Source organism: Parambassis ranga, chromosome 18 (assembly GCF_900634625.1).
Source record: "Parambassis ranga chromosome 18, fParRan2.1, whole genome shotgun sequence".
In the NCBI taxonomy this organism is placed as follows: domain Eukaryota; kingdom Metazoa; phylum Chordata; class Actinopteri; family Ambassidae; genus Parambassis; species Parambassis ranga.
In genome coordinates, this window is record NC_041038.1 from 6,646,649 (window position 1) to 6,661,475 (window position 14,827).

At 41.8% G+C, this 14,827-nt stretch overlaps 1 protein-coding gene across 1 annotated transcript; it reads left to right on the forward strand.

Moving 5' to 3' along the window:
• The first annotated feature begins 338 nt into the window (after nucleotides 1-338).
• ccdc149a (coiled-coil domain containing 149a) lies at nucleotides 339-9,769 on the forward strand. The gene is made up of 12 exons (XM_028429728.1): nucleotides 339-474; nucleotides 1,200-1,361; nucleotides 1,533-1,568; nucleotides 1,957-2,064; nucleotides 2,168-2,284; nucleotides 2,422-2,594; nucleotides 3,540-3,612; nucleotides 3,747-3,831; nucleotides 4,447-4,591; nucleotides 4,738-4,814; nucleotides 7,705-7,803; nucleotides 8,632-9,769. Exons 1-12 carry the CDS (start codon nucleotides 424-426, stop codon nucleotides 9,183-9,185), a joined length of 1,680 nt encoding a protein of 559 aa, XP_028285529.1. The 5' UTR covers nucleotides 339-423; the 3' UTR covers nucleotides 9,186-9,769.
• Nucleotides 9,770-14,827: the final 5,058 nt, after the last annotated feature.

Consider the following 14,827-nt stretch of genomic DNA (forward strand, 5'->3'; position numbering starts at 1 on the left):
TGTATTCTATTCTGTTATCTGTATGTCTGTTTACTTTTTGGGCATAATAAAAATTTTAGGAACGCCTAAACGCTTTTATTTTGAAGGGAAAAAATATCCGCTTTGTTAACCAGAGATTTTTTTTTGTTTTTTTTTTATAGCAAAAATGCTATAAAGATGGGGGTAAATTGAAAATCTTTGAAATGTTACATTTGGCTTCGGCTCACCAGTATTACATTAAAATATGTTCTTATTTTTTATTTTCCGCTTCGTTGTACCGGAAGTTGCTCCTTCTCCTGTGGAGGCAGAGCTCTGAGTGGAGGTAAGAGTGACGTTGCAGGATAAACAAACGGAGGAGGAGTTGGAGGTCAGACGGAGGCGGACAGGGGGAGAAGAAGAAGGATTCTGTATCCTGTTATTTTTGTGGCATTTTTTGCTGGAATAATGCAGTCATCTAGGAGAAGTGAGAGCGACTGGCAGGGGCTGGTCAGCGAGGTAAGTCAGAAGCTCAGAGCGCGAACAGCTGCTGCGGAGTCAGACAGGTTTATTTGAATGCTTTCCTGGTCCATATGGATCCGGATTCGGTGTCTCCGAAGCTGTTAAATGTCGTATAAACTCCTCTTTTGGTCAGTAGCTAGCCTCCCCGTTAAATACGCACTGTAAGCTAGCTAATATGTCAATAGCATCCTACTCTGGCGGTGGAAATGCACCTGCCCACCTCTTTATGGTATAACCCACCTGTGGACCCGTATGTACATGTTAATATTTTATACTAGGAAAAAATATAAACATCATTAGTAACCTGCATATTGATATGTTTATATATATTGGATTTGGCGACGTAACCTAAGTCACGAGCAAATGTTACTAGTATGAAAAATCAATATCTGATATTTGTGCGTCAACTGTGTTACAGCACATCTTATTAACTATGTTTTTGGTTAAGCAACAGGCCATAGTATAGACTGAAGTTTGCTACACACTGCACATTCATCTCCATGATAGATGCTGTGGTTTGGATATAAGCTGGCCTGACAGCTGTCAGCACTTTAACACTGTTCTTTATCTAAACCAAGCCCTGTGTGTGTTTTGCCACCTGTAGTTAACTTGTCAGGCTTGGTGTGAGGAAACTGTAGCCATGTCATCACATAACTGAGCAATAAGGTTATCGCATGATGGCTGGATCTTCATCTGTATATTATCTTGTGGTCCTGCTATAGTTTCTGGTGTGTAAACGCAAGCTGGAGAGTAAGAAAGAGGCCCTCCTAATCTTGTCCAAGGAGCTGGATACCTGTCAGCAGGAAAGAGACCAGTACAAACTGATGGCCAACCAGCTGCGAGAGCGCCACCAAGGATTAAAGAAGAAGTACAGAGAGCTCATTGTGAGTGAGTGGTTCATACCTTTAAGGATGCTTTGCATGAACGTGTACAGTAAAAACCAACAATCCTATAGTAGTGGGCTGCAGCAAGATGTTCTCAAACTACTTATGATACTTATACAGTGATTCACTGTGTAGTTTTTGCTAAGACATTTTGTTTTGACTTTTTTTTAGGATGACCCATCTTTGCCACCAGAAAAACGTAATGAAGTAAGTTGATTTTGATGATGGAAGGTGTTACAGTGTTGAATTGTATCATGTGTTTTATAAATGAAACTCTCTGCTTGTGTTGTTTACTTAGTTAGGTGAAAGTATCAGCTAATTGTGGTCATGATAAACATGAGGCTGGGTGTGCCAAGACACAGTGACATTGAACAGCGGTACAAACAGGGAGTCAAGCAATAACCAATAATAATAAGATTCTTTTGACTCTAATGTATTATGTCTGCCAGTTTATACTTAAAAAATAATTGATTACACACTATTTTTGGATCCTTTTATTTAGATTTTCAGCTGTACTGCTATCTCTGCCCTTTTGTGCCGTTACACCATGTTAAACAATTGACTTTTTCAGTCACCCATTCATTCTTCTCTTCAGGTGAACCTGGCTCAGCTGCTGAGAGACTCGCGGGAACGAGAGAAACGGCTTGCTGATGAGGTGAAGGAGCTCACTCAGAGGCTGACGGAGGCCCAGGGGGATAACAAGGTGCCATTACCGCCAGCAGCAGCACACAGATTCATACACAATATCACTCACATAGTAAATTAATTGCACAAGAAGCAGTGAGTTGAACATGTCTTTGGTTCAGCTCCTGAGGATGACCATTACACGACAGAGGCTAGGGGATGAAGAGGTGGGGGTACGCCACTTCCCTGCCCATGAACGTGAGGATCTGGTATGTCAGCTAGAGAGAGCAGGGCTACAGGTGGGTTATTATATATTACGTTTCCTGGATTGGAAAAACTGCACATAGTATAAAAACAATGAGAATGTGTGTGCTCTCGACGCACTCTGCTGTAAACGGTGTCTTTGGGGCTCATTTGTGTCTGCATGTGTTTCTAGATGGAAGAGATGGAGCACAATTTAAAGGCCCTGACAGACGAGCTGCAGGACATGAAGGCAGAACGCAGTGTGTTCAAAGAGAAGGCAGACCGGCTAAATGTGGAGCTCAACCACATTTTAGGGAACCGTGAGGCACGTATCATTGATGTGGACGCCCTGTGCATGGAGAACAGGTGAGAGGGATACACGCCTGAAACACACCAGCAGCTGTGTGGTCCAACACATCCCTTTCACACACTTCCTCATCCATCCTTGACAGCGGGCAACGTACAGCCTACTCGTATGTGTGTGAGAAACATCAAAAATTTGGACTCATCAGACCAAAATCCATATTTTAGATGGGTTAATGTCTACTCTGTGTGAGTTTTTGGCCCAAGTTGCTTTCCCTCAGTAGTTGTTTCTTTTAAGGCCTGATTCACAGTCTCTTCCTAATAGCTGATGCTGAGCTATGTCTACTCCTTGAACTCTTTTAAACACCGATGTGGGCTCTAATCTGCAGTCCTGATAATTGGCCATTTCTGAGGCTAGTAACTCTAATGAACTTATCCTCTGCAGCAGAGGGAACTCTTGGTCTTCCTTTCCTAGGGCGCTCCTTATGAGAGCCAGCTTTATGACAGCGTTTGATAGTTTTTTCATCTGCACTTGAAGAAACTTTTCAAGTTCTAGAACTAATTAAGACCTTCAAGCCTTAAAGTAATAGGAGACAGTTGAGATTCTTGCTCTTGCTACAATTTGGATTACTACAGCAGTGGAACAGGGTTGTTATACCCACACTTATATTTTGGCAAGAAATTGTTTTGACAAGGCACAACTTTTTCCAGGCAACTTACAGGCAAGAAGTAAACAGCTGTGAGCTACACTGAGGACATACTGTGCTATGTTTGCTTTTTAAGATTTGAAAAAAATAACCTTTTACCCCTTTTTGGACTATTTGCACATGTAGACATTTGTAATGGCAGCTTTATTGATGCATATGTTGATGACTCTTTGTGTGCTCTGCACTCACTCTTATAACACTTATACTGTTAAATTTGGTATCTGATTTGTGTAAGTGCAGTTTCAATAAATCCCACCACATTTTCTGTGTTGATGGGGAATTTTAATTATTGCTGCTGTAGGTATTTGCATGAACGTTTCGGCCAACTACAAGAGGAGGTGACCCTGCTGAAATCTAACATCATGAAGTACAAGGTACCGATCAAATGGCTTCTTTAAATTTGAGGCTTAATAAATCCTACAGATTTTTTTTTGGAAAGTGCGCAAGAGTTTGTTTAACATGCTAATCAGGCCAAACTTTATATACTTGTTTTTTTCCCTCCTCACAGACAGCCCTAGAGAGGAGGAAAAACTCTGGCACATATGGGAAATCAAATAACAGTCCTCTCACAGGAGTCCTCTCAGCCAAACAAGGTGAAAACACAAATGGAATTGTCTTTAAACAATAGACATAGATCGATGTCAGAGCAGCTGATCTGGAAGCATGCAAATGGTTTTCGATCAGATCAACTCTACAACTGATTGTCTGTCCTCAGTATAACAAATCAGTTTCTTTGTTGCTGGCCATGTCTCACTGCATTATTTATTAACTTCTTTTTTTTTGCTGATCCTTCAAGCCACCGCCCAGACACCAGCTGGGTTACTAATTGTATTCTGAGTGTTGGAGACTGAGCACCACTGGTAGGGAAATGAGCCTGCCATGATGACTGACAGTTGCTGGCAGAAGCAGCACAGTGGGCTCTGGAGTTAAAGTTTGGAGTGTCACCTAGTAGACAGCTGTTTCTAACTCTCCATCTCTGTCTTACTCTTGTCATGCCGTTTCTCTCCTGTTCTCTCTGTTATCAATTTTTCACTTTTATGCAAGTTTTATTAGTGCATTATTGGCAGACTGTGAGTTAGTACCCACATAACGTCTTCAGGATGTGATGCTGTTTTTTTTATAGCACAGGAAGAGCAGCTTTCTCCCACATTGTCCTTTGCCTGCTGCCTTTCCATTGTTCTGCTTCACCCATATTTTTTTCCCTTCAGTTCAGGAGATGCTTCTGGAAGAGCAGGGCTGCAGCTTGCCAGCCACACCGCAGTCAATCTCCGACCTCAAATCCCTGGCCACTGCTCTGCTGGAGACCATTCATGAAAAGAATCTGGTCATTCAGCACCAGAGGCACACTAACAGGTAATAAGAGGGTGTACTTATTACTTCTAACACCTGACCCAGTGTTTGTCTGCCTGTTACAAGAATGCTCCTCCTCAAAGACAAACACTGACACAAACACACAAAAAGTCAGGAAACCTGACCTGTCTTAAACCCCTTTATTGCAGAATCCTTGGAAACAGAGTTGCAGACCTGGAAAGGAAGCTGAAGACTTTAGAGGTTTCAGGACTATGGAGTCTTCCAGGTTGGTCTAAACAAAACATCCAGGGCAAAGTCTGATGGCTTTAATCTCATATCATGTTTGTATTAAGCACACAGCTGTGCAAAGCCACTATGGAGAACCTGTAAACTGTACCACACCATGTGCAAACATGAATCTGTGGGTTTATGTGGTACAAAACCATAAAAGCTCATTTATTTTCCAATTAAAATTGTACACTGCAAAAAATATAATCTTTCCTCTAATTGCTATAGCTTGCCAAGTGGTTTAAATTTAATAATCTGAACACATTAATGAGGTTTTATGTTCATAATGGTGTGTGTCTCTCTCTTTTCGGCTGCGTCTCAGGCTTGACCTACCACGTATCCGTGGGAATTGGGAGTATGTATTCCTTCTGTCCCACTTAGCCCATCCATGCCCTCCACTATGTCATGCCAGGACAAATCTGGGCAAACGCCCAGAAAACATGTCACCTCACGCCCACCGTTTACCACCAGCTTTTGTGTCTGTTCATACCATTGACTCACATCGGGCTGCCAGGATATCACAGACAGATCATTTTGGTCCAGTTGGTCTAAAAATTTTACAGACATATTGGTGGCACATTAGTGGTAACCCTTTGAAACTTGGGTTCAGATTGGAAGTCAGTGAACACTATGAGGATGTATCCTTACTTTTATGGAAATCAGATTAAAAGAATTTAAGATTTGATGCAACATGTTCTATTATGTATTTGCACATTTGTATCGTGAAGCGAGTCCAGCTTAAACACTGTAGTCATTTCAGCTGACAGAGATCATGCAAGCAAACCCCATGCATATAATAACCACACCAAGCAAAAGCATGTTAAGTCTTCCCTGCGTACTCAAAAGCAGTATCCCAAATTGTACGTACACATAAAACATTAAAACCAGGAGATAAAGCACTTTGCCTAGAAAATAGTTTCCCCTTATCTCCACTGGAGGGAGATGTTGTGCTGTCTATAAAACACACTGAAAGGTGGAGGGGCTGGATGGAGGTGCCCTGTCATGAGACCGTCATTCTCTCCGCCATAAAACTGACAAGCATCCATTACTGAAAATGATTGCCCACATTACAAACACATTTAGGGGAATGTGCCGTTATTAGGGAATTTGTAGGCGAGGGCCCAGAGTGCCTGACGACCACGCTGTCCACCACAGTTAGGGAGACAGAGATATAGAGAGAGATGTGTGCGTCTGTGGCCTTGATGTGATATGAAGTTGGGCTGATGGATATTAAAGGCAAACAGGATAGGATGGAGGGCCTTGGCTGCCTACCTGAAGCCCGGAGAACGCTAGAGGTGACTACATTTTCTACGGATGAGAGCGAGCCAAAACAATAACAGTGACATCAATGTAGTGAGTCAGATAAAGTTGTGATTGATATATCTCCCCGGTCCTCCACTTCACCCCGCCCACATGCTGAATGAGTACAAACTGAAATGCAACATCGCAAGTGAAAGGCTGTCAGTGTGCATCATCTATTGAAAAGACAGTATGGCTCTGTTTTGGTTTATTGGCAGACTTTTTTTCCAGTCAAGATGGAGGCATTTCCTATCACCCTCAAGCAAGACAGCATCCTGTATCCTGGGGTAGCCTCATGATTGTGTGACACATTGGTATACCTTCTCTATTTGTCTCATTGTTTGTGATACAGAGCTCATGTTCTAGTACGTTGGGATGTCCAATCATGCGGAACAGTCTGTTATTATTGCTGGATGTGTGCATAAGCACATACATAATGTTGCATGTGTTTCAGTGGGACGTTGAGATGGCAGCTGTCAGTAAGACTTAAAGCATGTCGCTGGTGCCGCCAGCCCCCTCCAGAGTGCAGCCTGCCTCCCAGAGACACAACTGCTGTGCTCAGTCTGAGCCTTACTATGCATATGTAATAATCAGCAGCACTTTATTATTGGCTTCTAAGAACTCTCTCAAACCTTCTCTGTGCTTAAAGATAGGGATACTTTTTTTTAGAGAACTGCTGGTTCTTTTGAGCCATATGAACATTTATGGTGCTGGAAAATACTAACTGCACCTTGAGAAACAATAGAGCTTGATTGATACAGATATTTTGAGACCTTTGTTAATACCAAACAATATGTTTGTACATATCCACACTAGACATATAGATCCACCTATATTTTTTTAAACATACTGAAAATCTACAGCTGACTGTCTTGCTAACAAAGCAACCAGATAAGTCAGGGATACAAATAGGACAATATCTGCAAATAATATAAGACCTTACAGAAACATAATGCTATTACTGTTATTGTTATAAAAACAATTTAAAATATCTGTATGGTTATGTTTGAGCTTTCAACACCCGCCACAGCCGCCTCACTCACTGTTCCCACATCAGTGTAAACACTGAGCATCCATAACAATATGGACTGCATTCATAACAATATGGTCTCTGTTCACCACTCATGATTCTCATGCATCGTGTCACCCAGTCATCCATTTTCCCATTCTTCTGTTTGTTTTTGCACAGCACACTTGAACGGTCACAGAAACAAGCCGAGTTTTGCTTCTTCACAGGCTTTTCTTTGAAGGCAAAGGCAGGATATTTACAGGCCTTTGTGTTTGTGCGTGTCTGCGTGCATATAGTTTTGTGACGTCTGGTTTATAGTGCACAGCCTCCTATGAATGGCATATGGTGTCAGCCTAAGAGGCGTGCAGCCATCACTAATGAAGACAGATGACGGGGAGCCGACGCCTCTTCCTGTGAACACTGCAATGCATACGTGTGTGTGTATGTTTTGTGAAGGCAATTGTAATGCAGCATCGTACATGTGCTCCATCCATTCCAACATACGCAAAAACTGTGCTTACTTTTTTTGTCTTTTGTTGATGGGAAAATAATGGAGAGTGTTTCATCCTTGCTCTCACAGGAACACGAGACAGCATCACGCTAAATGATAACCTTCAGCCAGAGCTTCGTCCAACACGTGCCACATCTCAGATGCAGACCAAAGTACAGCCACCTAGAGGTGAGTGTGTAATTGTGTGTAGCTGACTTCTCCAGTCATTTGATAAGAACCCCCCACAGCTAACAGCATAAACACTGCAATTAGCAACTGCATGCTAAATGCTATGTCTATCCTCCATGTTTAACCCAAGTCCTTTCCCTTCCCGCCTCCACTCCTCTCAGCTTCTCATTGGTTCAAGCTGCCCAAATGCCATGGCATTTTGAAAATGTGAAGCAAATTCTCGCCCACTGACATTCAGAAACTTCTGCCGTGTCCTCTTTGAGAGGGGGAAAAGGGGAAACTAGCATCCATAAATATGAATGCCACTTTAAGTAATGTTGCTTTTTTTCTTGCGTATTTTGGTGCATGTATATGTGTATGTGTGTGTGTTGTGGGGGGCGGGGGAGGTTGCATGGACTCGGTGTGCAGTATTTAACCTTTTTTGCCAGCACATCCACAAATATGGGTCAGTAATCCCCAAAGTGAGAGCATATTTTGGCGAAGAAGCAGAACTAAGCTGTTGCTATTGCCGAGATGCAGGGCGTCACACTTGTCTTGCGTCCCCTTGTCTGGGGCACTGTTGCTATATTTAGCCTGTTGCCATGGAAGCACTTCAGTCACATAAGTAATTGAAATAACTTTCTGCATTGACACAGTGGTCCAACCCTAAAAGATGAAAGTTTTTAAGAGGATCAACAATTCTTTTGCTTTTCCGTACATTGTAAACATACAGTTTTTTTTCCAGTTATGGAGTTATGTGAAAATTTTATAGCACATAACTACCACAGGAGAATGAGGCTGAATGGCATGTTTTTGAGTAATTAAAATGACCTGTCTTCCTTCTCCCAGTTCTGTCAGATGACAGAAGTTCACATGAATCATCTTGGGAATGCCACACCACTGGCAGTGACCTTGGCACAGATGGCGTCAGCAGGGAAGACACACCTGCACTGCTCAGCAGCCTGGAGCCTCTTGAGGGGGTGGAGACAAATGGGATTGACAGGAGAGGGGGAGAGATGCTGACACTGAAGGAAGAGCCAATCGGCGTGGAGCTGGAGGAGGGGCGGAGCCCGGTGGAAGAAGCGGGGCACGAGGTGGAAGGAGTAGAAGATGAGGAACTGGGTTCCACAGTGGAGGAAGGAGAAGAGGCAGCTCTGGCGCTGGATGCCTCCCCCACTCAAAAAGAACTTCAATGGCTTTCAGATAAACAAGACTCTGTCAATCATTCAGAGGTCGGTCATCTGCTCTGTGAATCCCAGGACAATGAGTCTAATAATGAACTTGAAGAAAGCTCACTTTCACTTCCACAGAGCCAGCCCACAGAGGTTTCGAGTAAAGGCGAGTGGGGCATTCACTGTCCATCTGCACACTCTGACACCTGTCATAGCAACAACTTGGCATAATCTAACGTTACTGAAAGATCTGACAAGCTTATTTTAATCCTTGTCGTTATTGATCATTGCATTAATCGTGCCTAGTTGTATTCCCACAACGTACTAGCTGCTGCCCGCTAGCCCCCTTCTCAACCCTGGCTTCTCTGTTTTAGTCAATAAAGCGGATTGAAAACTGCCGTTGATGACGCCTGAGCTGCACAGGAACAGAAAATTCTGAAATCAATGGAGAACTTCATGCCCTACAGGAAACATTTGAGCAAGGACAATAGCAGCATCAACTCCTATGCTCCTTATTCCCATTTTCCTTTCCCTTGCGAAAAGTGAATCCCAATTGTTTGCTTTCTTCTTCCTCCTAAGGGAGGACAGTAAACAGAATGCTGCACTTTGTCGAGACTCCAAATTGGCACAGGAAAACATGAATGTGTTGTGCGTACTTGTGAATTTATAATATTAATATTCCAGATTCTATTGATGTCTACTCATCTATGAATGAACATACTGATTAGTCAGTTTCTTTGTTTAAAGCTGATGAGACTACATGTGCCTTATATGTGGATATGCTAATATTTATAAATATATATGTGGAAAACCTGCAGCACTGGTGCTTGGTCCTCTTTTCCTAGAGAAGGGAGTTATTCCTTGAAGTTGGTGTTTTATCTACTAAATTAGATCACTGTTAATTTTATTTTGAAAACATCTTCTTTGTTGCATGTCATGTGTGTATACTTTTACCTCTTTTTGTTTTCCTCCTTTTTTGATTACTTGCCCCACCCGAGTTTAGTTAGCCCCTTTGGGTATTTATAGTCTAACGCTTAATTATGAATGACATTTTAACATGTAGCATTATCAGCACTTGCTTACTTTGTTCAGGATCCTCCACCTCAACACAATCCATTAGTGTCTTCAAGTCCACTGCCAGGGTAGATCCCACTTTCCCGACAGGTAGTTCTTGTTCAGAGCCTCTGTTTTCTCTGCCTTTTTATAGCTAAAATTAGGCTGATGGATAAACACAGAGATAATTATTGAGGTGAAATGGATCAATAAGAGTTAAAATAATCCACGAAAATGTTGAACTGTTAAATAACATCATGTTTTGGAACATGGTGATATAGATGGAGTACTTTTAGTAGCTTATCTGACAGGTCTTTTGGACATACCAGACAAAAGGTTAGGAGCTGGTGGTCTGGTGGGATTGAAAGTTGGATATTTGTGTCAGCTTTTAAGCAGGAAACCATACAGGCAGGGGATTTGTCTGATCAAAACTTCCAGTGACAGAGACTGACTGTGTGAAACTGATGTAATAGTTGTTTGAACCTAGGCACACACATTGGAACTGGAAGGCCGGCCTTTTATTATTTATGGGAAAAGCAACCTTAAACTTTAATTTCTATCATCGCTTGAGCGCACATATACATTTACATATGAGCATCTTGTGCTGTTGTTTTATTTGTGGCCAAAGTTTCAGCTAAATATGCTAACATATGCGCAGTAAGCATCTGAATATGACTGTGTAACATTAAAAAAAGTTTTCCAGCAATGTAAAACTGATGTGCAAACACACCCGTTTTGTCTTCCAGCCAAAAGTCCAGAACCTAGTGCTTATTGAGAGTCAGTGGTGAGGCCTTCTCTTCCTGCACGCAGGTGACAGCTGGCCTCTCCAGGCAAACACAGCGTCAAAGCCAAAATCCATGAACTGCTTATTCTGCAGAAGGCCACTTGCTATTTTTAATCTGACACAGAATAGAGGCAAGGAGAGGAAAAAAGGATTCAAGCTAGGGAGCCATGGTGTGTACCCACGGTGCAGGGCCCTCTGCCAGGCAGCTGATTTGGCACACTGCAACAAGGGTTTTTTTAAGTTTAAGTTTATAAACCAGATGGAAACTGAGTTAATGATTTTTTTAGACAGTGATTTGGTTTCTGATTACTTGCATGTTTAAGAAATGGCTTAAAAGCCACTGCTTTACTCAGGATTTTAGCTTTGCATAATTTAAGAATGGAAAGAAATCACTGTTTTGGTCATTTCAGCAAAGATGTGGACTGAAGTTGACTATATTTTTGCTTTGAAAATCAATATTTCTGTAATATAGTTTATATGACATCATTAGATTCTTAGCTCCCTTAAAATGCACATCAGTTTCAGTGTACATAAGATTCCAAAAAACAAAGTAAAATGTATTCACGATCATGGTTAATGTTTGTCACATTCTTGTCACACAGCTGAAATATTCAGGCTACATCCCTCCACAAACAGCAAAAGAAAATTGCTGAGAGCTGTTGTAGCCAATCATCACCACTACAGATAAAATGATGCTAGCAACTAGCCAAAAACTAATCTTAGCCTCTTTGACAGAAACTCAGCACTAGAGAGCAAGTCAAAAATGTGCTGATTGGCTGTCCACTCAGGAGCGTGTTTGCATGTGTGTATTTGTATCCAAAAGGAAGATGAGTGCTTTGTTTTCCTGTTGACATGGGTTGTACCATATTATTTATACTGCTAATTTTATCTCTGTATATTGACTCGCTTTGTTCTCCCACACAGAGGCATGAATTGTGGGAGAGCAATGCTCACCGGTTGTAATAAATGTGAGGGTGGAGGCAGGACGGGGGCTGCTGGATGCAGGAGAGTTTGACACCCCCATCATCTCTGAGCCCTCCAGAGGTTTTGAAGGATGGGGGGCATCTGGAGCCAGCGGTTTCCAGGCCAGCCACTCAGCAGGGTTAATTACTGTACCAACCAGGTGCCCCCTACCAGTGATGATCAGTGCCCTTATGATCCATGCGCCATTCACTCTCCTTGCTTTTTTTTACGCTTACCTGACTTTTATATCATGTAGTACTTCTGAGACACTTGAGTTCGCAGAGCCGTGCAGGTTTGCCCCCTGGGTGCTGTGATTTGAGGAGTGCAACTTTCTGCTCTGTTGATGACAAGGCTGTTATTATCTGAGATAATAGAAGGCAGGAGAAAAAAGAAAAACAGGAAAAATATGTCACTCATCTGCTTCCCACTCATTTTATGTGGAGTGTATTAAAGATATGATATGCATAATTTGCACTTTTGGCCTTACTGCAATGAGTAGGTGAGTTTCTTTTATTACACTTTATATAAGGGAATGTGTGCTACAGTAAGTTACAGGTGAGATGAGTAGACTGATGCCAGTCTCAAATCATTATGGTGAACATGAAGCCACAGCTAGGAGCTTAGCTTTAGCATAACTGCTAAACAGCTGCATCCCTTTATTAATCAGACACATTGTATCAGTCGTATAGGACTCGGTTTTTACATTAATATAGAAATGTCATTACAGTGTGTACATTTTTAGGTCTGTCTTCATACATTGAGTTAAATTCTAGGCCCTCGAGGACAATTAGAGACTGATGGTGTTCACACAGAAGGAGGTTTCCTTTTGAAGACCGCTCTGCATTCATCAACCCTTCATTTCTGACCTGTCTGTTCCTACTGCTGCATAGTGTGATGAATATTTTTGGCGAACACTGCTCATCTTTTGGATATTACTATTACCTCATTTTATTTGTCTCCTTGCATCAGACAATCTTCCTTCTCTAGCCCAAACATCAGACTTGTATTATGTAGCAAAACTATGCTTTTAAAGGGTTATTTCACATCTTTGTTTTTAGCCCCGGTCATCTTGATCTTAGTCATGTTGTCTTTGCAGGCAGTGTAGGCATGGCACACAAATTGGCATACCATGTTTACACATGTCCAACTTCATCGCTGCTTTAGAAAAAAGCCTGAGTGATGGAGCGCTGAAGATGGCCAATCTTCTTGGGAGGGTCCTCCATCCATGCGTGGTCACTCAGTTCGAACAGTGTCATGAGGCCAGTGTCCTCTTTATGAGTGCTTAATGTTTAAAAAATGGTTTCATACCTTTGCCCTGATCTATGGCTCATCCTTAGTTACACGTCTCTGAGGTCTGAAGTGAATTTCTTGGATTTTTGTCCTCATGCACAGTGTGAATCCTGACATGTACGACAAGTGTGTGATGATGGAAACAGTGTGCCAAACTAATGTGCATAAATCAGCACTACCTTACCCTCCAACTGGACAAAACAAGCTGAGTCCTACCCTGACTCCCATGCTGGTTATGGACAGTGGCATCTGCAGCCGGTGCCCCATCACTGATATCACATCACTGTCAGCTCTTATCACACGAGCCCACCATCTCCTATCTTAATAGAGATCTGGCTGTACGCCATGGCTACGTGCTGACCTCCAGCATGGCCTTTCTGCTTATCTGCCGTCCACAAGCTTTCGCCCCTGCAACATCCAGCAAGTTTGTATGCCTTGCTTCCCAGCGGGGCCTTGGGAGCCATGTTGTTCTTGTAGTCAGGATCTCATCACTTTTAGGCAGACTATGATTGAAGCAACTAACCAAACTGAACAAACCGGTTCCCCAGGTTGCAATAGATTTTGAATCATTTGAAAGTTTTGCACATAACTCCCAGCAGCCTCTATGCCAAGAACACTTAATTCACTGTTGTCCAGTTTTATGAAACACCTTACCCTTATAACATTTCACTGGCAACCCGGAGACTTGTTAAAACTTCTTGTTAATGCACTGTTAGCACATTATGCAAACTGCAGCTAAAGCGTGTGTGCAGATGATGCCATGGGAACACATGACCAGACAAACAGATTTTCACTCGAATTTCAATTTAATGGTGAGCTTTTTGGTAAATATGTGTTTTTTATAATGAAAGGCTTTGTTGTGGTGCTTCTGTGTGTCTCTCTCTCTTTTGTCTCTCTCCCCTTTATGGTGTCTTTTGTGCATTTTTTATGTCTTTGTGGTCAATTTGTGCCTCTCTTTAGTTCTTTTGGGTGTTTCTGTAGTCTTTTCTGTGCCTGCTGCAGTCATGTTTGCCAGAGGTATTTCATCCACAGTTGGACTGCTGTTTAATAGCCAGTGAAGGAGAGACCCAGACAGAATGGTGGAAAATTCACACTGTTTTAAATTATCCTTGAATAATAGAGGATTATTACTTTGCTGTAAAGTTGACTCCTCCTTAACTGTTGCCATCAACCCCCCCCCAGCTATATATGCAATGAACCATCGGCCATTATGCAACTTGTTAGCAGTGTCCAGGCAGCATAATTACCTGTGTCAGCAGCAATGATTGTCTTCTGTGACAGATTATTCATCACTTTATAACTGTGTCATGCTCGTCACTGGTCCCAGCTGAATGTCCGCAAAGAGGAGCAGTATATGAAAAACATTCAAGTTAAAATTCTAATAAATCTGCTAAACAAGTAAATAAAATATGGTGTTAAAATAAATAAACAATATTAATAGTAATTATTAATAATAATTAATAATTTAGTTTTTAGTTTTTTTTTAGGTAAATCTTCTCGATTCAGGTCAGTATTTGCTGTATTTATATTTAAACACGAATTTATTACATAATTTATGAATTTATTTTTTAATAGCTTTTTTTATGATGATCAAAATTAAAATGTATAACAAAACATTTTTTTAAATGTATAACAAAACACTTTCTTGTGGAGACTGCGAGACTGCAGTGGGATACTGAAGAGGGGCGAGGTCCTGTGTGTGTGTGTGTGTGTGTGTGTGTGTGTGTGTGTGTTGTTGTTGGCGGGCACATCATCCAGAGACTCCACAGACGCGCAGCAGACT